The 26,367-nt window shown below is 41.7% G+C and overlaps 2 protein-coding genes and 1 long non-coding RNA gene across 4 annotated transcripts; all 3 read right to left on the minus strand.

Moving 5' to 3' along the window:
• Positions 1–473: 473 nt before the first annotated feature.
• sptssa (serine palmitoyltransferase, small subunit A) lies at positions 474–5,545 on the minus strand. The gene is made up of 2 exons (XM_010738287.3): positions 5,341–5,545; positions 474–1,661 (listed from the first exon to the last, which is right to left on the minus strand). Exons 1-2 carry the CDS (start codon positions 5,441–5,443, stop codon positions 1,558–1,560), a joined length of 207 nt encoding a protein of 68 aa, XP_010736589.1. The 5' UTR covers positions 5,444–5,545; the 3' UTR covers positions 474–1,557.
• Positions 5,546–6,430: 885 nt separating this feature from the next.
• On the minus strand, positions 6,431–11,192 carry eapp (e2f-associated phosphoprotein). 2 transcript variants are annotated; one of them, XM_010738289.3, is made up of 6 exons: positions 10,990–11,192; positions 8,235–8,416; positions 7,864–7,998; positions 7,661–7,775; positions 7,454–7,582; positions 6,431–7,333 (listed from the first exon to the last, which is right to left on the minus strand). In XM_010738289.3, exons 1-6 carry the CDS (start codon positions 11,067–11,069, stop codon positions 7,036–7,038), a joined length of 939 nt encoding a protein of 312 aa, XP_010736591.2. In that variant the 5' UTR covers positions 11,070–11,192; the 3' UTR covers positions 6,431–7,035. The 2 variants fall into 2 exon arrangements, with proteins under 2 accessions (XP_010736591.2, XP_010736590.2); XM_010738288.3 differs by having other exon boundaries at positions 7,864–8,001; positions 10,990–11,191.
• A 5,994-nt stretch (positions 11,193–17,186) lies between these two features.
• LOC113745780 (uncharacterized) lies at positions 17,187–19,684 on the minus strand. The gene is made up of 3 exons (XR_003462394.1): positions 18,833–19,684; positions 17,584–17,737; positions 17,187–17,490 (listed from the first exon to the last, which is right to left on the minus strand). It is a non-coding gene; the product is annotated as an uncharacterized LOC113745780 (long non-coding RNA).
• Positions 19,685–26,367: the final 6,683 nt, after the last annotated feature.

The following is a 26,367-nucleotide window of genomic DNA, read 5'->3' on the forward strand; positions in this document are numbered from 1 at the left end:
ATGCTTTATATAAAACATTCACAAAGGTAACTCTTCAGTGTTTAAAACATGGAAACATCCCCAGTCAGTGTCTAAAGGTTGCAATTACAGGAAAAGGAAATCATGGATACATTAAAGCGTCAAAAATCAACATCTGTAGACTTTTCTGTCCATTAAAATCAACATCTATTTTAACCTAAAATAGAATAATTTAACCCGTCGGAAGATTATCTTCTTACCAAAAGTGAAACGTCTACACCTACGTCCTCCTGCAGACACCGTTAAATGGTTCAAGGTCTGTAGGATTTCCTCATTTTGGGTACTGCAGATATTTTCTATAATGTAAATTTTCCTGTGTGTTCAAAGTGACGTACAAATGCAGCATCACACTATGTGAATGTTCAGGCAGTTGTAGATCAACTTACAGAAGCTCAGTTTCTTCAATCATAGCTGATTGTTTAGAGTAAATAAATAACACCAGGTAAAACAAACTGTTTTAGCTTAGTGAAATATCCCTTTAATGATTTTAGTTACAGAACAGTATTTAACATCAGCAGCTCACAAAAGCCACAAATGTTTTTATTCTACATGCAGACTACAAAACTTTACAAATATGTATACAAGATTATATACACAAACTTGAGAAATATACATAGTTTTGCAAGGAAAATTTTTTTCTAAAGGGATACCAGTAGCAGTAGTTGTAGAGTATATCATAAAATATAGAATGACATAAAAATGGAACTTCATAAACATTTACCGTTTCTGTGCAAAGAGGACACTGTTAACGGGAACTTAAAGGATAACTTGTCATTTTCAACCTGTTACCATTCATCATCAACCAAGCGTCACTTTATTCACGACCTGATGACTATCACCACCGCCTTTTACAGGCTGATGCAGGCGGACAAGAAGCTGCAGGTAATAAGAGAAATGCTGATCCAACTTCACGAGTCATTAGATACTCTCCGATCGGAGCCAAAGCTCGTGTGGTGTTTGATGTTCAAGAGGTCATAAAAGATTTTTTAGCTCAGACTTATAATCGGAGTGTCTGTATGTTCAAACAGAGGCTGGAAGATGATGGTGGAGGTTAAAAATGGCTCAAGTTGTTTCTTTAGAGCAGCGGCTCCCTCGGTTAGAGATCTGCTCCTGTTCTAATAATCTTATTAGACTCATAAAAAGGAAGTTACATCAGCTGCTGTGCATAAAACTCTGAGACAACACCACGGAATAAAAATAAAAGTCCAGTCACACCCACACATCCAGATAATTTACACGTTTAAACCAGTAATGTGTGCTTGATTTAATGAGATAAAAACAAAATCAAGCGCACCCTTTTGCCTCCAAGCCCAACAGTGTTCACAATCCCAAAATATTTCAGTGAAACGGTCCACAATGACCTCCGGCGAGACGTTCAGCTTTGAGCTTCGATATTGGAAAACGTGGTTGGAAACGTCTCCACCTGAACACCAGGAGATGGCTGACAGACAGGCTGGCAGGCGGGCGGGCAGAGAGACAGACGGACGGGAAGCCAGAGACAGACCGGACCTGTGGGTGGACACGGGCAGAGTCTTTGTGTCATTGGACGACCTCGAAGTAGTGCAGGATGGCCATGATGTGCTGCGGCATGAAGACGTAGCCGGTGTACACGGCCATGCCGGCCACGGAGATCAGCAGGGAGTCTGAGGAGGAGGAGTTAAGGAGCTGAAGACCTCGTTATGAACTCGTTATGAACTTGTTCTAAAATTTAAGACTCAGTGTCACATTCTGATGTGCCCACATCAACCACCGCCTCCTAACTGATTCATGTACAGGCTGACAGGCCCGGCTCTGGTCGTGTTCGCTGATATCGTATTTAGTGGTGACTACGAAGCCTAATTAATGTGTTAACAAGGTATTAACGATGTATTAATGAGGTATTATTGAGGCTTTCTGTTAACCTAGATCACCTTTTGCATGCTGCAGATGCAACCTGCTCTGGAAGAAGTTCTGTTCAAAGCATAATTCTTTTTTCGATATTTATGCAAACGAAGCTGTGAAAATAAAAAAAGTGTAGCATGATATTGTGGATTTTAGACCTCTCCACCTTCTCTGTAAACTTCTTTAACACAACTGAGTTTTTTCTAAAATCACGTTGTGGTGATAACGATAACTCATCACTGCCTGGATTATGTTCAAAGATAGCTTCAGTGATATTAACTGCAGCCTGACCAATACAGAGTTTGTGAAACCGACTTATTTTCTTAGCTGATATTTAAAATTTAAAAAGGTGCAATGTCAAACATTTATGATGGTCTAATGGCAGAAATGGAATATAATCTTCCTAAGTGTTACTCGTTATGCATTTGTTACCTTAGAATGAGACTTTTAGATCTACAGACGCCATGGGTCCTCTAGCATGTTGAGCTGCCGTGTTTCTACAGTAGCCCAAAATGGACAAAACAGTGAGCATTAAGTGACTTTTTTTGCAACTTTCTCAGCTACTGTAATTTCTCCTTTATGCTTGGAAAGAGTGTGAGGCCTGTATTCAGTAAATTGTAATCTGCAGTCTCACCACTAGATGCCACTAAATCCCACACACTGGTCCTTTAAGAGTTAGAAACTATATATAAAAAACAACAATATTGTTGGTACAGATGCCGATGGGCATAATCCGTCAGGCATTAATGTTAAACAGCATATTATCCACAGACAGCAGCTACAAATCACTTTGGTAGGTTTACGGTGCAGCTCACAGAACACTGATCAGTCTATTAGTATTTATGACAGATTATAATGAATCAATAACTGATTGCCAGTGTAAAACGTTTAAAGAAAGTTTAAACTAAAGAGTGGAACACGTTGTTTCATTTGCAGAAACAAATCATCATCATTTTTGTTCCGTTAATGTTCTCATGATAGCTCTTCATTGTAATGAAGTACGCATCCCGTGATTACAAAGTGAAATGAGAAGAAAAGAAACACCGCTGTGACACTCATTAACTCTGATAGGCGGGTTTTAGGTTTTTGTCCAAACAGCTAATGAAAGTCTGAACAGTACGAGGAGCTATGAACTGCTTCTAACAGAAATGCATCTTGGGAGGTATCATGACTCCCCTTATTCAGTCCACAGGCTATTTTCAAACAGTTTATTCGGTGTGTTAATCAAACAAGGTTTCATGTCCATCCAAGTGTTCTAACATTGTCTGACAAACTGAATGGGACAGTTCAGGTTTTCACCCTAAGTAGAGTTTTGGGCAGATTATCAGCCAAACGCCTCTGTGATCATGTCAAAATGAAAATCTAGTTCATCTCAGCATTTCTAAAGACGTAATCAACTAAATCAGCAGCACGATCCCTGAGCAGCTGAGGGGATTAACATTTGATGTGGAGCAGCAGCGGCACTCAGGCTGATAACCAGCAGAGGAGGAACAACAACAAAGCCCTGACTTAATGCACACAAACACGCCTCACCTTCAGGGGGAAGACGAGCTACAGGCTGAGAGTGACACCAACTGTAGGAAGACGATCCATCATGTACATAATATGACACTGACAGCACAGATCCAAGTACAGCCGTACTACCATTAACATGATGCACTTTAATTATTAACTCCTCAGATAAACTTTACAGGTTGAACTTTCACAGTGATCATAAAATAAATCTATTAACATGTGACATCACTGGTGTTTACGAGCATGTGCAGGTTATCAGACCTTGGCTGCTTTAAACAGCTGCAGCTAGTAGTGATGTGTCAGTCGCGAACGAGCCAGTTCAAACAGCCAGCTCTTTTAAGTGAATGATGGGAGCCAGCTCCCGTCTAAGATCAGTTTTTTTTTTTTGATACAGTGTGCTACGGGTGCTCCATGCATGCACCGACTAAATATAATGTGCGTGTTGTGCAACCAATCACATAAGGTTAGATAGGGATACCACCAAGCAAGGAGCAGCGCTCATAGGTTCACAGACCGTTGTCTGTAAATGCAATGGAAACAACTGGCTACAGCAATTTATCGATATTAGAAAATGTAATTTTTTACTTTTGAATACTTCACTACAAAAGATGTGTTGAATAACTGAAGTGATATATGAGTACACATATAAATCACAAGTCAAAACACGCCACATTTGGCTGAACTGTAAAAGATACAAGTGGTAACATGGAGTGCCGTTTGGAAGTCGAAAGAGCTGACTCTTCTTGGTGAGCTGAGTCGAATGATCCGACTCCCTAAACAGAAGCTAACTTCCCATCACTAGCAGCTAGATTAAGCCTGGATGCCCCCCATCAACACGCTTAAACTCCTTTTACAACCCTACTACTTTATTTTGATTAAAATGTACAACAGCAGCACAACAAAGTGTGAGACCCTGCTGTGATAAGTCAGTGTCTTTAACTCGAAACTCTTAAGGAACACAGTCTCTTTTAGCGATGGGAAGTTCGGTTCTTTTTAGGGAGTCAGATCATTCGATTCAGCTCACCAAGAAGAGCCGGCACTTTTGACTTCCAAACGGCTCTTCATTTTTACCACTTATACCTTTCATAATTCAGCCAGATTTAGCACTGATTTGACTTTGTCAATTTGTATGTGTACACATATATCATGTACATCCTTTGTACTTTCTTTATTCAAGCATAAAAAAAATATTTTTTCTAATTTCAATAAATTGCTGTGTTCATTACGTTTACAGACCGTTATAACTCTCTGAAACCACCCAGTGAATGCACTAACCTGCTTGTAGAACCACTCTACTACACAAAGCAGATAGAAACACCTGTAAAAAAATCTATTTTAAAAAACCATAAACCATAGAAATGCTGCTTCTTTTTCTACTCTCACTCAACTGCTCACGTACCGGCTCCTCCCATCGTTCACTTAAAAGAGCCGGCTCTTTGAACCGGCTCGTTCACCACCGACACATCACCAGTCTCCTTCCTCTTCCGCCAAACAGCGTCAGCGACTGTCAACAAGTTTACAGTTACTTTAAATTTATACGTATTCAACGACCATTCACTTATAACAGAGTGTACGTACAATGTAGAACAAACGTAGCAAAACAACGGCAGAACTCTCTTCATTCGGCATTCATTCTTTACTGAAATATTTTTCAGTTTTATTAAAAACTACAACTATTTTCACGGACGTTAGCATGGTGCTAACACGAGAACAATGACCACTCTACATGCAGAATTAACCACGAAGGTCCACACATATATATAACATGTTTTAACCTGTATTCACTTAACGCCACCCTACATACGTGAAGAGGAGAAAACGAGGCGCTGTGTGTCCGGACAGCAGCGGGCTCCGCTCTTAGCTACAGTTAGCGCGTTAACTCGCTCGTACAGCCGCTTGAAGTGACTCTGACACGGGAAAGGATACTGAACACGGTCCGCTCCCAGGGCTCCAGCATGTACAGCGCCGTCACCAGAAGATATTGGTAGTAAAACCACGATAACTGCTTCCAACAGTCACCCAGGGCCATGGCTCCAACTTCACAAACAACTTATTATTTCTCCTTCTTCTTTAGCAGTTTTATTTCTCTGTCGACGTGATTCGTCCTACGCTGACGTTAAATCATGAGGTGCTGTTTTTCAGCCAATCACAACGCGGCGTTCGAGCGCCCCTGCTCTGACGCGTAACAGGGAGTTCCGACATCCTGATTTCAAAATAAAAGTCCTGTGAAGCTGCCCACAGTGTTATTGACACGGTTTCTTTGTTTGTAAGCATATTTTCATAAAAACCGAAACAACCAGCTGCTTTGGGGGGCTAAAGTTTCTTTAGAGATGTAAATGTTTGTTAAACACAAAGCTCAGAGAGCTTCAGTAAACCAAAAACTAGCTTGTACAGGTTATGACAAGTTCTACTGTTTACTGTTTGCTTACACCTGAAGCATAACCTGAGCAGATAATTAACAAGTAACGAGTATAGAGCTGTTTACTGAAAAACAACGTCTCTGTTACACAGTTTGTTCAACACAAAACACTGACAGGCTTAATTGCAACATCCCCATCAGTAAAAACAAACAAACTAAACAAACATTAATAAGCCCATGATCCTCAATATTTAGTAATTAAAAGCATTACATGCACATTTGCTAAATTATAAGTAGATATCAAGATGCTAAAGTGTTTGTTAACCATAATAAATTTTCCTATGAAGACATGTTTCATGTTATTACACCTGCATTAAGCAGTATCGTCATTACAGCTGCAACAGTTGGTCAATAATTCATTATTTTGAAAATGTCTAAATTCTCTGATTGTCAAGATTTTAGTTTTCTTTAGTTTAATTTGGAGTTATAAATGTAGATGGTTGAATATATACTATAATCTTCTAAATCATAGAATACATGACATTCACGCTTTTAAAAGGTACGCTCCCTGAATTTCATTATAGCAGCAACAGATCTCAGCATCACCTGTCAGCGTCCTGCACTGAGAATCTTTGAGTTCTGGACAAAACACGTCAACATTTTCTGGACCTTTTAATCGAGACAATAATCAATAGGTTAATCGATACTGCCGTCATTCATTCTCTGTTTATACATCATCCACTTACAGCTGTTTTGTTGACAAATTCATTATTAAACACACAGATGTACATACATGTACAGCAGAGGGTGTTGCAAACCATTTATTCAACGTTACTATACAGGTTATGAACGCTAAAAGAGAAAGTGTGACCGGGAATCCTTAACAAAAATGTTTGAGGCATCCAGTCTATCACTATCGGCCTTAAAATTCAGGCTCTCATGTGTTCTGCACCGAGCAGACTTTTGTAGTTTTTTGTAAGATGTTTTTAAAAATTCATGGACAGAATACGCTCTGCTAACACTCCACTTCCATCCAGATTTTTTTTCTCCTCAGCAGTTGAGGGAGCGTGTGTCCGAGTGTTTATGAACCGAGTGATCGATGCACTCGGAGCGACCACAGCAGGATTCTTCCCTCTCGGGTCGGACACGATAGAAGCAATCATCCTGCTTTATTTTCTTCTTCTTAAAGCTGAAGAAGCTGCTCTGAGGTGAAAAATCAAACCTATGAATAAAAAAATAAAAAAACTGTCTGTCTGTCTGTCTCAGCAGTGGCTGGACAGGATGTTAAAGAAGTGGTAGACCTCGTCTTTATCGAACACGGCCACCTCGGTGGAGCACTCGGAGCACTGAACCGGGTGGTAAACCTCATCGGCGTCCATCCCAGCAGGAGTTGGATCAGGAGTCTCGTTCGGCATCGTCTCTGTGTTCTGTCCCCTCCTCTTCTTCCTCTTCCTCTGCTTCTTCACCTGCTCCTGCGTTTGGTATCGTAACACCTCGTCTTTCTTCACCGTGCAGTTCATGACGAACATGGCTCGATACTGCGTCCGGTACTTTTCATGCCTGAGTGGACAAAAACAAGCTTTAGTTTATCTTTAGTTTAGCACGCCGTGTTAGTGAGTGTTGGTCCAATCGGGGTGTCATGTGAAAGATCAGATCATCCCTCATTGTGTCCTGTCTCACCTCTGGCAGTCTAGGCAGAGTGTTGTCATGCAGGCGGGACAGTTGAGGATGGCATCGCTGCTGGGTAAACCCTGAGACTGACGAGGCTGCAACCGAGACGCTGCCGTCGGCCGTTTCCTGCAGTGATACCTGCAGAGAGGACGAGACACTGGATGAGTTTGGACTGATTTTGTCTGCATGAACAAATGTTTGATCAGAGTGTCTTACTGTCTCCTCCTGGCGTCCACCCAGGCTTGATCCCTGTCGTCCTCATCGGGGTCGTACAGCAGCTCGTCATTAGTCAGTATGGTACGCTGTTTCCGCCTCCGGCCGGTGGAGCTGCCTACGTAGAAGACGAAGGAAAACTGACCAGAATGAGCTCATCGATCATGATGGTGACGTATTTGTGTGTTAGAAACATTCGCGCTTACTTGGTGTGTCTTCCTCCTCTGAGTCAGAGTCAAAGTACACCTCATCGTACATCTGGGAGTTGGGAGGATGTCCAGGACCTCCTCCTCCTCCTCCTCCTCCTCCTCCTCCTCCTGCTCCTTGGCTCCCAGAGGTTTCTGCTGGAGAATAAACACACAATCATCAGAGAGCAGGATTAGTGGGATTAATCAGAGGATAACTCTGGGATTAATCCAGCTTTTCAGTCTCACAAACACATCGTCGTGAGATTCTTGTGGCTCAGGGGGTGAGACACCAACCACGACAACAACAGAGTGACGTCCTCACAAAGCCATACTTCCAGTAAAATACACCCAACACGTCCCTCTCCACGGAAACTGCAGGTTGGAGGTACCTGCTGTTGATGGTCCCCAGGTTCCCTCCATGGTCTTGATGGTGGAGCTGAGCTCTGCCTCCATCTCCTTCTCAAACTCATCCCCGCTGGACGACTCACTCTCCCCCGTCAGATACTCTCTGATCAGCTTCTTCTTCTGCTCCGGAGTGCCGTTCAGCAGCACGTCGAGCTCATCCTCCGAACTAAACACAGAATTTGTTTTTACAGCCGGCAGGAAATAAAAAACGGAGGAAAAAAAGGAGGACTGAGGACGGCTGCAGCTAATATGTTATTTTTTATTATTAATTCATCTGACATCGTAATGAACAGAGAAATCATCTGGTCTATAAAACGTCTGAGAATGTCTTATTTTTCAGTCCACACAGTAATGCTCGTACAAACTGCACTTTCTATAGAAAACAATGACAAAATGACTCATTTGTTCGAACTAGTTGATTGACTATTTATTATTCCAAATACTTATTACTCTTACATATTCCAGGAATTACGTAGGCGCTACTCCTCCTACAGCTTTGGTCGCACATACACAAAAAAAGGAATCAAAGCGAGCGGCTCGGCCAGGAATGGTGTGCTATGACTTCTCAAAAACCTGCAATGGGTGTGTATTGGTAGAATGTTTGAGAGCTAGAGTGACATCATCAGAGTGGAGAGGGAGAGAAACATTTGTCAAAAAATAAATCTGCAAACAGCTCTTGTGGCCACAAATGTCACTCTCCAGAAATTATTTATACATAGAAAGTAGGGAAGCACCGAATATTCGGCAACCGAAAGTATGCGGCTGAATATTGCAAAATCGACCCCCCTAACTGCTCGCTGGGCGCATCACTCCACTATCTCTCTCCACATTTGCATGTCTATGCCGTTGTACTGCATGTGTGTGCGTCCGGGTTCAAATGCATGTAAAAAAAAATAAAATAGAGTGAAAAAAGAATTTCCCCATTGAGGGATTAAATAAAGTATATCTTCTTCTTCTTCTTGATGCAATGAAACAACGGGCGCGGTGATCTGGCTAGGGTTACTGATTCCGATGTTTGATACAATGTTTCTGAATGGTAACTCTGTTTCTCTCTCAAAACAAAATGATACATGCTGTCTCTCTCGCTCACACACACGCACGCAAAGAGCGAAATAATCAACACCGTCTTTGTCTTTCTATCTGTACGATCCAAAAAAAAAAAAAAAAAAAAATTAAAACACAAACGTCCTCTCCCATTGGCAGACAACCCACTTCCCATTAACCTTATTTAGTCAGGTGTTATGTCTATCGCAAGACCTGACAATACTGGACCTGGCGGATTCTGTCGAAAATGACGGCAGTTTGGAAGTACTTTAAAATCTCTGAGAGCGAGAAAAAGATTGCGGTTTGCAATGAATGCAACACCAACATTTTTAGAGGGGGTTCCTCAGCTAAAACGTTTAGCACTTCTGGATTAATAAGCTATTTGAAAACCAAGCATCCTCCTATATATGAGGAAAACGAGAAAGAGACGGCTGCGGCTAAGAGGAAAGCTACGCACGGCACCGCAACTCCATCCATGGCCGACCTGTTTGAAAAAAACAAAAAGTTCACGAAGGAAAGCCTAGCCTAATGAAAAAAGAAAAATTTATGAAATAATAATTATACTAACTGGAAATTCTGCTGGAATATTTGAAGGATATTAAATAAACATTTACTTTATTTGAAGAAAACATGTCTACACACTTATTCTAGGCTATTTATGCAATAGTAAAAAAAAAAAATGTGAAAAATTTAACAACCGCATTTCATATTCGGTTTCGGTATTCGGCCAACCATTTAATTCTTATTCGGTTTCAGCCGAAAATGTTCATTTTGGTGCATCCCTAATAGAAACGTAGGACAAATCGTGAGCTACGGAGTGGTATCAGTGTTGAAGCTGTCAGACTTATAGTTTTGGCGGGAGACGCACTGATGCACCAGGATCACCCACCGACAGCCCCCATAGACAGCCATGTAAATTGGTGAGGAGAAATTTCCCAAAGGAGCACGGGGCACCTGTTCTTTCTTTCGCTCTCCAGGTCACATTTTTAAACTTTAGCCACTGAAATCCGGCATTCACCTGGTCAACAAGATGAGGATGCTCACGATCATTTCGGCTTTTTAATACGCTCTACCGTTTGGCATTGGTTCATAGGGGGGTTCATTTAGAGATTTTCTGGGCCACTCAGTCACTCACACAGACACAGAGCACAGCTGCAGTTAATTGCTCTGACCTGCAAGCTGACGCTGGTTGCTTGGCAACCTCAAGCCTGCCTTTGACTAACTTTATTGAAGTCTCTGTGACACTGCGGTGTCAATAATAATGTATGGGGCCCACAGTCAGGCACACTCAAAATGTCTTTATGAAATGTTCTACTTATTTAATGCCTCGTTGAATTCACCAATTTGTAAATATAATTTCTGGCTTTGCAATCTTTTAATCTGTCTATTCAGCATGAAAAGGTCTACTTACAAAAATCTATATTTAAATAAAAATCATGTCAAACTGCTTAAACGACATGACTGTAAGTACTTTAGTTTCCTCTGTGTCTTCATACTAATATTTTGTTCAAAACCCTTTTTCTAACACAGAAAACGTCGGGTTGAATTAAATCTCTGTCATGATGTCACGAGTTCAGTTCATGTGTCGGCTCGCGCGCCGGCTCCGGTTTGTTTACATGTTAGCATTCAGCTAGCTAACCTCGTGGGGCTAAAGCTAGTGGTTTTGAAAGCTAACTGTGGGGTTCTGGTTCTGACCTGGTCTCGGCCCGGTCCTCGTCGCTCGGCTCCTCGATCTCATACGGGTCAGACTCCTGTAATTTAACCAGTTTGTCCATTTCAACCGTTTCAGCGAGCTTAAATACAACAACGTCAGATGCTAACGAGTTAGCAACCACATACGAGTGAGTCCTTCCGGTTATTCTGCTTTTTCTTTAGTTTTAGGAAACGGAAGTGAGCAAACGTTGAGGTGAAACACTATCGCCATCTACTGCTGGAAAACAACAAACACACAACAGACTGTGGATACACCGCGAACAAGATAAAATAAAATAAAATAAAATAAAATAAAATACAATTAAATTAAATTAAATTAAATTAAATTAAATTAAATTAAATTAAATTAATCGTTTCTTGTTGTAAATTGTTGTAAAAATGTAAAAAATGTAATTTATTTATTTTATTAAATAAGATAGAGACCAAGCATTTCTAAATACCAGATTAATTTTATTTATTTTATTAAATTCAGATAGAGAACCAAAGCATTATAATAATAACAGATTAATAAATATTTTTAATTTATTTTAAGATTCATTTCATAAAGCGTTTACATGATGTGATCAAATGTTGATATGACAGAAGGGTCTCCACCGTTTGACTTGTGGCAGCAAACCACTGCTGTTACCACAAACGACCATGAAGTGGCGCCAACAGACCAGAAATCTCAGAGGGTCGCCCTCTCGACGGTCAGAGCAGTCGAGTGTTCATCCGAAGACCTCGGTCATGAAACAATGTGAGGAATGACAAGAAAATGAAACCTCTCAACAATCAGACAACCTCTTTATTTCATTGATGGTTTTTCAAGTGCTCCACATGCTTCTTTAAACTTCCTTCATTTTTATTGGAGTTATATAGCATGAAATTATGGCTACAACTAGATTTTCTCAATTAATTCATTGTTATTTAATTGAATTAATTAATTGGTTTTGGTTTCAAGGTCAGGTTTGCACATGAATTTGTCCTTTCATTTACAGGCCTTGAAAAGCCTTACAAAGACCTTAGAGGTTCTTCAAAATATTTTGTTGGAACCTGCAGAAACCATGTTGCTGTTAATGTTGCTGTTGCTATTTAGCTTCAGTGTTTGGCACATAAGATTTAAGTATGTTTGACAAAGTGTTTGTAGCTGCCAGTGTTCACACTGCAACAACAACTCTGCTCATGTTCTTGTTTTTCAGCATACCCAAAATATTTTGATTTAAAATGTTCAAATAAATTAACAACAATTCTAAAGACATTTTTACTGAACCACAAAAAACCTTTGGTAAAGGTCAAACGATCTTAACAAAGAACTATTTTTGGTAAAAGGTTCTTTGTGGAACTAAATGGACTGTACTTATATACTTATATATTTTCGAGTACTCCGACCACTACATCATTCACTCATTGGCAGTGTATAAATGTCAGTGCCATCAAGTGTTCAGTTAGTTTTTGGGGAACCACACATTCGCACACCTTCTGGACCAAGTTGGGGTTCAGGACGCTTCGATTACATGTCTTATTAATGCATGTTACTAACTAAACTTTGTCCCCGGAGTTTCTGTGTTCTCCTGTCCAGCACGTTCTCATGGAATTGTTGGGTCTCTGTAAATAATATTATAAAGACCACAGTCTAGACCTGCTCTATATGAAAAGTGTCATGAGATCATTTTTGCCGCTACATAAATAAAATTTAATTGAATTGAAGACTCTTCACAATCTCTTAATCATCTGAATAGTGGACAATCCACTCTACCTCCTGAAACTGGTTCTTCTATGGCTTCACTCCAAAGAACCATTTTTGTTGCAGTTAGTATCTTTTATTTTTATGAGTGTTTAGAGATAATAAAATTAAATAAAAGTCTTCAAAAACGCAAATAGAACACAAATAACATGTCAAGAGTTTGTTTTAGACTTCATTTATTCTCCTGTTTATTACCAGAAAGTGAACATTTTAAATGTTTTCTATTATTTTTTCAAATCATAAAGTTTTTAACTAAATTAAATTAATCTCTTGTTCCACATTGTAGCTGTACTACCATTTTTCATCACACTTGTTTTAGATCCTGTTCGTCTCTCTCTCTTTTTTTTGTTGTTCAGAAGTGCCTTTGCTTCATCCACTCTATGTAGACCGTTGGTTCCTAAAAGCCAACCTGGGGTCCTCTGCAGCATACATTTTTATTTCTGATGACCTTTCCTCATTTTTGTTGAAATATTCTACAAATAAAATAATGTGAAAAGTTCAGTTTCAGGATCCAAACATGTTGTCTACCACTGGCTGTAGACATGTTTATTTCTGCTGTGAAGTTGGACATTTGAACATGGGGCCTTATGGAGACTGACTCACTTCTGGAACCAGCCTCAAGTGGACGTTTGACAAACTGCAGGTTGTTGTTTTTTTTGCACTTTCTGTGTTGGCTTCACTCCACAGCCCTGGAGGTGGCCTGATCACCTTTTATTACATTAAATCAGTTTTTAGACATCTGTGAAGGACCGACCAACAGTCTAACACATTGAATTCAATATTTTTTTAAATAGAAAAAAGCAACAAATTATTACATATATTTATTACTTATATTTTAAGAAGCAGGCAGTGGAAAGACTATTTTTTGTTCCTGTTTGTCCCCAAATTCCACTTTAACCTCTAACTATGAGGACAACCAGAAGAAATCTAGGCCTTTAGATGGTCAGTTGTCTAAATGTGCAAAAATCTTTGTTATTTTTAGTCATTTCTTCCTACAGTACACAACTTTTATGACTTGTGTACAAAACTTCTTTTCTGCACATATTATAGAATTAGCAAAGATTGTAATGTGGGTTAACAGCTTTAGACCCTTGGTGAACACAAACATTTATTCAGGAACAGATGATAACATGTTGTGCACTTCATGCCTCTTTTTTTGGTTCGTTCCCGCAGGTAGGCGGGTGTCAGGGCGGGCGCTGCGCAATGGCCTCCTTGACTAAATTTTTTTTATGTGGAGTTTAGTGTCAGATTTCTTTTGTTGATATCAGCGGCACAACAGCAGATGTATGTATATAATTAGGCCGCATCGTGCTTTAATTACATCGTGCTTTGACGTGTTGCTTCAGGTACCAGGTGAGCCATGAAATCCGACCCAGGAAGTCCAGTTGGAGAAACAGATCTGTGTTTTTTAAGGTTTTGTATATGATCCTGTTTGCACATCTTTGTCAAATTTTGTCACAAAAACAAAATATGTAATAAGAGTATGAGTACTCTCCCATAATGATTTGCATTAGTCGTGTAAAAACAAGCTAAGTGTTGAGTTTTTCTTTCTTTGCTATGAGAGGTGGCTCTCTCTGCTCCTGAAGCTATGCCCCCCTCCCTGGATGAATGTACACGGTGCCTCGTAGTCGGAGGTGCAGCAGATACGTGTGCAGACTCTATCGCAGCTACTCTCCTTAACACAGAACTACGAATCCACCTGAAGTGTTTGGTTTGGCAGGTTAACTTCATGACCTCCAGTCCAGAGCACAGCTGCTTATCTGCAGTTCGTCAAAGGGATGTATGAAAGGACAGTCCCTGCTGCCAAGAATGTGAACAGACTTTCTGGACCTCAATCTATTCATCCATCCATCCATCCATCCATTTCCTTCCTTTTATCCAGGGTGGCAGCAGGTTTAGCAGAGTGTTCCAGACATCCCTCTCAGAAGCAACGCATTCCAGCTCCTCCTGGGGCATCCTGAGGTGTTCCCAGGCTAGATGGGCCATATAGTTCCTCCAGCAGGTTCTGGGTCTGCCCCGGGGGCTCTTGTCAGTTGGACGTGCCCGAAACACCTCAGCTGGCTCCTTTAGATGCGTGAGAAGTGGCACTACTCATCACCCCATCTCTAAAGCTAAGCCTAGATACCTGACGGAGGAAACTCATTTCGGACGTTTGCATCCAAGATCTGATTATTTCGGTAACTACCCAGACTGAGACTGAAACCAGCCATTCCACAGCCTCACGCTCTATTTTCCCATCATGCCGAGATACCTTAACTCCTTTGCAAAGATTTCCTGTAATGTTTTGTTTCAATATCAACCTGATATGTGTAGCACACATGCATCCATGATTAGTTAGTACTATTTACATGCAGATAAGGTGTTTTCTGGACCACATTGAGAGAGATCCAACAGAAAAACGTGTTTTCGTCTTCCTGTGCCTCCGTTCTCTGTTTGTGTGTTTACGTCTCCCTCTGTTTTTGTTTGTCGGCGTGTGTGTGTGCTGTTTGTTTTGTGTCTTTTTCAGCGAGTTTGTCCTTTAACGCGTCTTTCTGTTGTGTGACTGTGTGTCAGAGTGTGTGTTTGTGTTTCGCCGAGTGACATTTTCCATTCCAGGTGTGACATCTCGATTCCCTGACAGCCTCTTCTCTGACACACACTAAACAACTCCTCTCTGATTTTACCTGCCTCCCACGCACACACACACACACACACACCTCGCCGACCACCTCTGTCTCAGCTCTGCCGCTCGACAAGCTAATTTAGCCAATTACACACAGGTGTGATGCTAATTTCCCCGAGCTGGCAGCCAGCTCCTGGAGGAGGTAAAAATAACGAAATTACATCCATCTGTCCCCCTGCCGGCAGGCGGGCTCTCCCACTGGGTGTCGGCTCCACTGCCACCACAAAACACACACACACACACACACACACACACACACACACACACACACACACACACAAAAACACACTCTGTTGGCTTTGATAATGGAAGAGAAGACAATGGACAATGTGTGTGTGTGTGTACGGAGGAATCCAGGCTGCAGCCACAGTTGTTTTTTCTAGTCTTTGTTTGAAGCTTTCAATGGATTTTCAGTGATACACGGCAATTTCCTGCAAGAAAAGAAAGAAAAACAGACTTTTGGTGCGGAGGGGTAATTATGTGAAGCTGTTTTCGAAGGCGATGGGGTTGAATGTGTCAATGTTAGACTTTGTGTATGTGTGAGAGGAGAGGGAGAGGATTTTTTCAGAACTGAGACACAAAACATGACATGGTCAGTACAGACACAAGGCCTTCAGACAGTGCAGGAAGTTTAGAGAGTCCCATTTGAAACAATGCAACGTCACACGTGTGTGTTAAGTTTAAGCTGTGACGGCCCTGCCTATACTGTTGACCCCGAAAACACACTGCATGCGGAACGGCTGCAGAACGGCTCCGCTCCGGAACGACTGCGTACTCCACAACTCACACATAATCCGTTTGTGATGCACTCAGGTGCCGGCCACCGAGCGTCGCGAATTCACACATAAACGCGCGATATTGCCGGCTGTAGTCTCTTTGACTCTTGCAATGGCATTTCATGGCAGATCTTTTTTCTGGTGTCGGCCCCGCCCATTATGACGTGTTCTTGTAATGAAACTCGATCTGCGGTGAACATGGAGTATTTTATTTTGAAAATCAACCGGGGTTTTATTTTGTATTTTGTAGCTGATTTCCTTCCCCACACGTTCTGCTCTGTGCTGAATTTAGGCGTCGTGCTCCGGTGTCCGTGAAAAATAGAAGCTCTGCGTATGTATGACGGAGGCCTGCTGGACGCCGCAGTCGTTCCGGAGCCGTGACGCAGCAGGGATGGAGACTGTGCGAGCTGACACATTGACTAACATTGAAACATAGCGTAAACATAGGCTAAAATACACTGGATGCGGAACGGCTCCGCGACTGCAACGGCTACTTCACTGTCCATCAGAGGGAAAAGCAGAAAACATTTTCTCCATAAAATATGATCCAGTTTCCCCAAAATCAGTCAAATAGTTGGTGGTGTGTGACTTAGTGCCGTAAAGCGTTACGTACTTCTCCCGACCCGGAGCCCAAAGTTACATAGTGTGAGAACAGACGTACGAATGACAGAGACACCATTCACCTGATTACAAGTCAGTGTAGCATCAAAACACTTTATTAGTTTTTAACTTTATTTTCCTTTTTTTGGGTCAAAGTGAGCTCTTATAACACGTCTTCTTTCAGACTAAAGGAAAGAAAAAAAAACTAAATCCACATTTTTAAGATATATATTTTTTGGCCTTTTTCAAGCTTTATTTTGATAGAGACAGCTGAAGAGTGACAAGAATGTGGGGAGAGAGAGATGGGGAATGACATGCAGCAAAGGGCTGCAGGTCAGATTCGAACCCTGGGCTGCTGCAGCAAGGACTGAGCCTTCGTACATGGGGCGGATGCCTCTTTGTCTCTTTGTGTCTCTTTGTCTCTAATGCTAACTTTCACTTAGATAATGCCTCATTTGCATATTTAAACATCAAATTTCAGAAAACTTGTAATACAAAAACTGATTGTCTTAGTATAAATTATAAACTGGGGAAGTTTCATGGTGATATGTATTGAAATTGACATTATTATATTCACCTATAGTGTCTGGCCTTGAACACCACCTCGCTCTGCAGTTTGTTTCCAGAAAATCTTCCATCAGCCTTTGCTCCTTTGCCTTGTCCACACACTGCACACTGAAGGAGTCACTGTTGTGTCACATCAGCTGATCTGTTTTTGCTTCCTACAAAAGATTCATAAAAAATATGACAACCCTGACTGTAGAGCGTCTGACAACACGACAGCTGCCATGTTTGTTTCATGCAACAACACCTACTAACTGTCTCTGGTCCGCTCTGCACAGAAAAACAAGTCCTTGTCTTGTTCTCAGGACTTGTTTTTTTCCACATGGACTGATGAGATGGATCATTATCCAGGCAGCCTACAGATCATCCTACATGTCACCTCACTGGGCCCTTGTGTCTCCGGATCTAAATACAGTTTGAGAGGATTTCATTATTGAGACTTCTGCTGTCATGAGGACGTGTGTCTCAGAGGTCTTCCCACCCTGCCAAGAAAAATAAATTGGTCCTCACACATAACCTCCTTATCTACATTCCTGCCGTCACATAGCCCCTGTTTCCTATGGAGCGTGTGTGATGACTCCGTCCATACAGGTTGTATTATTCTACATTCTCACATAGATGGATCTGTCAGTCTATCTGTCACACAGCGACATGTTCAGGAGCCCCACTGAGACCCATCACACTCTGACAAATACAGGTTCAGACAGACCACAGAGGGTCCACTTCATTAGGACTCCACCACTGGAAGGATGAATAAAAGCATTCAAAAAGAATACAAATAAAAGCTGGGATGCATCACGAAGATTACCGAAAACACTGAGTTTAATTGCATAATGTTCATTTAACCAAGCGAGGTAATGTAAGGCAAGATTTTCTTTGTATCGATGGGAAACAATAGTTGCTTATTTCCACATCCAGCAGATACAAAACGACATGATAATTTCATTGGAGTCAATTTTGTGACTTTTTTGCAACGTCCAGTATTTTGTCTCCTCTTAGCTCTGGTTCACTGGTCCCTAGGTTAGCAGCTAACATTAGCTTATGTCAGCCAAAGTCAGGACATGTCAAAGTTAAGTGACAATGTGCAAACACTAATAGAAGTACTTAACACAGTGTGTTTATTGTTTACAGATGGCTGCTTTCATATTAAACACACAACCACTTCTCCAGGCACCACTGCCTGTACCAGGTATTAGCAGCTGACATTAGCTGACTTTAGCTTATGATAGCAGCTAACTTCAGCCAACATCGGCTAATGTCAGCTAACGTTATTCCCTGTCGGTCTCTAGCTGCTGAGCCCGGTTCTGAACTTCCTCTGCAGACTAATTAGCAACTTAAAATGTGGAAAGGCTAATGCGTCACCTCTTTTGCTTTCCACAAGGACCGATGCAACCAAAATCTGCTCAAACAAACCCGAACGCTGCCGGTGCCAAATTCTTAGCCCCTCACCTACAGATTCAGGACAAATCTGTGTAATGAAATCACTAGAATTGCATAAACCTGCTGGTTGACTCTGATTTCTGGTGTTGTGTCCCTCCAGGTGAACCTCCGGGTAACCCCGCTGCTCTCAGAGTGTGGCCTCCACCTGTTGGCCCGTGCTGCAAACACAGGAGACGGCCGAGCTTCATTATCTTCTGCCACCTCCGATGAGCTGCGCTCGTCCCTCCCTCGCCATGTAAAAAGTGTGGGGACTTGATTATCGGCCCATGTCAGCGAGCTGTGACCCCTGATCCAGGAACCCACTGACGAGATAGGAACACACACCTGCGCGCACACACACACACACACATTTGAAGTCAAATTAAATGACTCGGTCCTTGTTATTTCCTCACACTTTCAATGTTCCTCTGACACAGAGGAATAAACCACAGATTGTGTGCGTGTTTCCCAACAGTTTGCAGCTGGATCATTTCCATCTCTTTCTCCCTTCGTTTTATCCCTCCATCAGTCTTTCTGTCTCTTCTTTATTTCCTCTTTCCCCTCTATTATCCGTCCTCCATCATTCCACATGCTTCCTCTCCTTTCTTTATCCATCATTATTCATGCACCCCTCTCTCACTTCGGTTTTGTTTCCTTCCTCTCTTCTTGTAAGGCCTTTCATCATTCCTTCTGTCTTTTCTTTATTCCTCCTATTCTTTAACAATACTCTGTTTTTCTGTCTCGTTTGGACATCCTTGTTTTGTTTAATTCCGCTTATTTCCACATGTCACTTCTCCTTTTCTTCTTTTTCTCTGTTCTCTCTTTTTTCTCCTCTTACCAGGGTCACTTTCCTTATTTCAGCTGTTAAAGCCGTCTGTTAAATCCTGTTGGTGCTACACTGACTTGTAATCAGGTGAATGGTGTCTCTGTCATTCGTACGTCTGTTCTCACACTATGTAACTTTGGGCTCCGGGTCAGGAGAAGTACGTAACACTTTACGGCACTAAGTCACACACCACCAACTATTTGACTGATTTTGGTGAAACTGGATCATATTTTATGGAGAAAATGTTTTCTACTTTTCCCTCTGATGTCCTCCAGCTGCTCCACCTCAACTCTCTGTGATTTACAGAGTTTCCTGATGGACAGTGAAGTAAACTGCTGCCAACTGTAGCTGCTGTTAGTTAATGTTAGCTCAGTTTGTTAGCCGGGCTGCCTGTGAGCTCAGAGCACCGGGGGAGAGTTAGTGTTACCTATGGTACCCCGCGGTGCCAAATCGTAACCGTTCCTACTATACTAGAAATTCTACACGACGGTACTACCGTGGATTACTATACTACCGGTGCCAGTTTCCGCTACATAGCGGCCGCCTCTGCTCTCCTCTCGGCTTCTCACTTCATGCTACTCCCTCGTAAACAAACCAACATGGCAAGTACTGCAACCGAACTACACAGCTGCTGAATGATTGGCTGTTTGCCTGTTACTGGTGATGTCCGGGGATATGATAGGCTGTTTCCACACGCTAGACCCGCCTGTCTGTTGACAGTTGATTGGCTGTTCGTTGTTTCTGCCGGCAAGAACGAACTCCATGAAGACAGCTCCACTTCCATAGAAACTCGCTTCAAAACAAACAACAAGCTAAAGTAGGGTGACCATACGTCCGTATTTCCCGGGACATGTCCGTATTTCACGTCCTGTCCTGGGTGTCCCGGTTTATTTTTAGAAAATGAGGAAATGTCCCGGTTTTTGTAAAATTACTTTCATTCAGTTCCTTTCCGACACGTCTTTGCTTACATCGGACCAGTAAATCGACAGGCACTAGGACACTGCGCACGATGACGTCAGCCCTGAGCAGAGTCAGTGCAGGCAGCCTTCGTCAACCAGTTAGTAGACACTAGACAGCGTGGTTGTCTGTCTCCACCACCATGCCCAAGCGCAAGTGCACGTTTACAGACGAGTTACAGAAAAAATTCCCTGCATTCAGACCGGGGCGAGACAAAAGTGAAGCACTGTGCACTGTTTGCAAAGCAGGCACGTATGTCTCGCTCTGCAATGGTGGTGCAAGGGACCTAAAATCCCACATTGACACAGAAAAACACAAAAAAGCTGTTCGAGGCGATAGTAGCGCCTGTTCGATATCTGAATATTTCGTGAAACCAGGGAAAGATGATGCAGTGAATGCAGCGGAGGCTGCCTGGTCTTTTCATACAGTGAAACACCACCACAGTTATCGCTCGATGGACTGTTCTAGTTCTTTGATCAAAAAAACGTTCAATGATTCAGACGTGGCCAAAAAGTTTACTTGTGCCCGTACCAAGACGGAGGCAATTGTTGACGGTGTGCTGGCCCCTCATTCACTCGAAATAGCGCGGCATGAAGCTTTAAAAGATATCCCATTCTGTGGTGTCAGTACTGATGGGAGTAATCACGGGGCAGTGAAAATCTTCCCCATACTCATCCAGTACTTTGATTGGAAAGAAGGTGGTGTACAGAGTAAATTAACTGAAGTGAAAGATACACCAAATGAGACTGCTAACACCATCGCTAGCTACTTGATGGACACATTGACAAAAAACAACCTGGCTTCCAAATGCGTCGCATTTACTGGTGACAACTGTAACACAAACTTTGGTGGAACCCGGCGTGACGAAGGGGGAAATAATGTGTTTGCTCACTTGAAAAGATTCTTGCAAAAGAAAACATTGATTGGCGTTGGTTGCCCAGCACACATACTCAATAATTGTGTCCATCACGGGGCAGACACACTTGATGTGGACATTGAGAATGTCATTTTCAAAATATATCAGTACTTCCACATATACACTGTGCGTACAGAGTCTCTAAAAGAATACTGCACTTTTGTTGACATAGAGTACAGGAGGATGCTTTCTCACAGCAAGACAAGGTGGCTCTCTCTCTTCCCTGGCATAGAGAGGATGCTACAGATGTTCCCTGCTTTAAAGGCATTCTTTCTGTCTCAGGAAAAGCCACCCAAGGTGATAAAGGCGTTTTTTGAAAACCCTTTTAGTGAGGTGTACTTGTGGCACATGCACTCACTCATGTCAGTCTTCCACAATCACATTCAAGGGATGGAAAGGGAGAACAACTCCATCATGGAGGTGAAAAAAATACTGAGCAGCATCCATAACATCCTTACTGAAAGAAAGGAAAACACATTCATGTCCCTCAAAGTTAAAGGACTGCTGGATGAAAATCGCAGAGATGGACTTGAAGAGGGCTGTGTCAAGTTCACAGATGATGTGCTTGGCATGTACACCTCATGTGTTCAGTACCTGGAGAAGTGGATGACCCCCATGGAAGAGTTCTCTCCATTTATGTGGATGGACATGAGTGAGCCACCAACATGGGATGATGTGGAGGCCTGTATAAAGTACCTTGGAGAGAAGGGGGTGCCAATTGATGATGTCAAATGTTTTGATGAAGTTGTCAATCTTAAGAGATTTGTGGAAAGCCGTGGTGATGACAATGAGTTCATGGGCCTACAAGTGCACCAGAAATGGGCCAAATACTTTGAGAAGGCCAAAAGTATTGCAGCCTACTCAGAGCTGCTGAAGATTGCACAGTTTGTCTTTGCACTTCCTGCTCACAATGCAAATGTGGAGAGAGTTTTTTCTCTGATGCAGAGTCAATGGACAAAGGAGAGGAACCAGCTGTCCGTTCAGTCATTGAAGGGGATCTTGTTTCTGCAATACAATTTCAAAGACATGTCTTGCAAAGACTTCCATGCTCATATGTTGAGCAACAAAAAAGTACTGAGAAAAATCAGCTCTACAGCAAAATATAAATGGGCTGACAAGAAGGACGAGGAGGAAAAACCGGACGAAGAGGAGGAAAAACCAGATGAGGAAGAAGACCAGGATTAAGCATAAATGGACTGACAATAAGGAAGAGGAGGAAAAAAACGGACGAAGAGGATGAAAAACCAGATGAAGACGAAGACCAGGATAAACCAGGAAAGTAAAGAAGATCCATTTATATTTTGGTTAGTTTTTGGTACATTTTTAGTTACTTTCTAAGTTGTTAATATACAAGAGGATTTTTTGTTAGATATTTTATTTTCATTTTTCCAGAAGACAATTGTTAACCTTCTTTTTCAATAGCCTACAACAGACATTGTTGCATTCATGTCTGAAATTGAGGCTGAGTTTCAGTGTTGCTGTTCAGAGTTGTTAACTTGTGTCTGAGAGAAGTTGATTGAGACATTATTTCTTTCTTTGAAACATTCATAAATTGTAAAGCACTTTTTGACTTTTTGAATAAATGCATTTAAATAAAACCTTTCACATTGAGTAACAGAAATAATTTGTAATTGAAGTTATTTTTGTGTGTGACTTTTACTTGGGGAAAAAAAGGTCGTGTCCAAACCCCCCCCCCCCGGCTAAGGTGTCCTGGTTTTCTCCTTTGAGAATATGGTCACCCTAAGCTAAAGTTCTGTCTCGCCCAGACGCACACACGACTTACAGTCACAAACACGAGACAATACACTCACCATTGATGTTTGACTGTTAGCAAAGTTGTCGACTCGCTAGTTTTTGATCATAAGTAATGTAATCAGAACAAATACTCGAGTACAGCTGTCCATATTTACCACAGTGAGATTACACAAATCACAACACTACAGATTTCTGCCGACTGCAAGGCTCCATGGTTAATTTATACAATTTATAATTTCTTATGTATTTGTCCACTTCAATATACTCTTATATTATAGTATTTCTATAGATCATGACTCTTTCCACCAACATATAAGATCTTCATCATTCGGACTCTTTCTCATTCATTCAGTAACATCTATAGATTCAACCTTTTGTCATTTCATTTTTTTCCCCCTCCGTTTCCTCCCAAAAACAGCCAATTGCTCGGCTCGGATTAGCATGTGTGAGAGAGACGCCAAGAGTGGGTGAGGGTGAGAGAAAGAGAGGAAGAGCAAAAAAAGGAAAAAGAACGGCCTAAAGAAAAGAGGAGAGAGGAGAGACGAGAGGAGGCAATGGCGGAGAGACAAAAGTCCAGCTGTGAGATGAACGTGGGATGAACGGAGGAAGAATGAAACGGATCTTATCTTAGAGAAACTTCCAGAGCGCAGCCCGGGTTATTACCATGTAAATCACACACACACACACACACACACACACACACACACACACACACACACACACACACACACACACACACACACACATTCAGTATGATGTTGCACAAACACAAACCACACCAACACACACTCCTTTGACTGAGTTTGATTGGGGGTGTTTTTGAAAGAAGTTGGCTCCTGCCTGGTATTTTGATGAAGTTGGATATTTATTGGGTGATGAAATTAAGTTAATTGCTTATTGGTATTTTAATTAAGTTTCTTTCTCCATGGGTGTTTGAGTGATTTTTGGAGTATTTATTGGTATTTTAATGAAGTATTATTTGGCTGCAGACTCAGTGGGAGAGCAGCTGAACAGGCATACACACAGCAGGTGGCCCAAACACACACACACACACACACACACACACACACACACACACACACACACACACACACACACATGTATACACACATACATGTACTGTTACGTACATGTGACGACAGATTAACACAAAAGCGAAAATGGGAATATCTGTATGAGATCAATAATATAAACCTGTTTTTTAAACGTTAAATGTCCCCTGAAATAAACTTTTTTTTTTTTTTTTTTTCCCAACATGCAATACTTCCAAACTCTTTTGGAACTATTTTTTCTGTAGTTCTTGTCAAACAAACAGGAGGAAATGGTGACTTTGTTGGGGGCTTTTTTCAGTGGTGGATTAAGACATGGATCATCAGTGGACCTGAGGCGAGCTGTATAACGCCTGAGTGCAACAAGCCATCTGTAACAGCACCCACCTGTCAATCAAAGCGTCCACACTGTTAATTCTGCATAACTTTAAGCCTTAATATAATTTGAACAGGTGAGTTGTATATTAATTCACCCTCAGTACAGTTGTCATGAACGGGGAAATTAGCTATACAGACCAAAACATTTTTTTGTACCAGGCTGTAAACATGTTTATTTCTGCTGTGAAGTTGGACATTTGAACATGGGGACTTATGGAGACTGACTCACTTCTGGAGCCAGTCTCAAGTGGATGTTTGTTGAACTGCAGGTTTTGGCACTTCCTGTGTTGGCTTCACTTCAGACTCTGTGTTTCATGTGTTCTTACAGGACGTCAAGTGTGTATGCGGTCCTTTAATGTGGACCAGGACTGATCCTTTCAGTTAGGTAATGTAGCCTCTATTGCCCAGTTGATGCTAAACAGCTGTAATCAGCTCTGTCCATGGTTTCCATGGTTACACCGATGACTTTCCAGATCAGATTCAACAAAATAAAAAGAAACAGGAAAAATTCTTCAGCCAATGAAATCTTTCCATTGAGCCTCAGGGGGATTTGAACCCTCAACCCTGGCAGTGTTGGCATCTTACTCAACTCCAGTGCTGTCTTGATGACCAGATGCTGTTTGACAGCCTGTTAGAAAACAGCTGCTGCAGTTTGTGTCATATGTTCCAGCAGTAGCAGCAGCGACGTGTGATTTAAGGCGGCATGTTTGGTTTCAACACGCTAAGTGTCGCTCCCGGCTGTAAAGAAGTGGACTGGACTGATGTGGTTTAAATGTTAACGTGTCAGAATGAGACTGCATGACTGAACAGGAAACACACTGTGTGTTAGATCAGTTACATTTAGGAAACAGAGGCGCTGATCATGATGTCAATGTCGAGACTTTTTAAAATCATTTTAGATATGCCAAAAAAAATAAAAAAGAAGTCTGAACAACACGAGCATCTTCACACATGAACCTTAAACTCTCCAGTATCTGAATCAGTGACACAAAGTCATGTTTTCAGTATTTTGAGGTATTCTTCATGATATTTTAGAGTTTGTCATTTCCTGATAAATCATAAAAACTTGTTGATGATGTCATCCTGCACTGGGGGCGTGTACTAATTTTACATCCAATCAAACACTTTCTCTCTTCTGACATCGCCGGAGCAGAGTGCTTCCTGTTTGATACAGTCTATGAGTGATCTATGGCCGGGCCTCACTGATTACTGTACAAAAGCACAACTCTATAACTTTATTCAGTGATTTGTTTTAAACTGGATCAGATTTTATTCACAATATATTTACATGGCAAGAAAACCACCTCAGTAAATGGTAAATGGACTGTACTTATGTAGTGCCTTTCTAGTCTTCCAACCACTCAAAGCGCTTTTATGCTACATATCTCTCTCACACACATCACACACACCGATGATGCAGCTGTCGAGAGCAGTTTGGGGTTCAGTGTATTCCCTTACAGACTGACCATTGCTGGTTTCAGAGGTTGTGTTCGGTTTCGGGTCTGGCCGTGTTCACTGGAAGGTAGACGCTGACACTAGCTCATAGTGCTAGCTGCGATGCATAGTGTAACACACACTTGCTATTGGCTACTGTAAATGGCAATCGATATACAAGACAAGTTCCTCTCTAAATGACTGTTTGCAGTGTGACTTTACACACACACACACACACACACACACACACACACACACACACACACACACACACACACACACACACACAGGGCACTGAGGA

The sequence above is a fragment of the Larimichthys crocea genome, chromosome V, assembly GCF_000972845.2.
Source record: "Larimichthys crocea isolate SSNF chromosome V, L_crocea_2.0, whole genome shotgun sequence".
Lineage (NCBI taxonomy): Eukaryota > Metazoa > Chordata > Actinopteri > Sciaenidae > Larimichthys > Larimichthys crocea.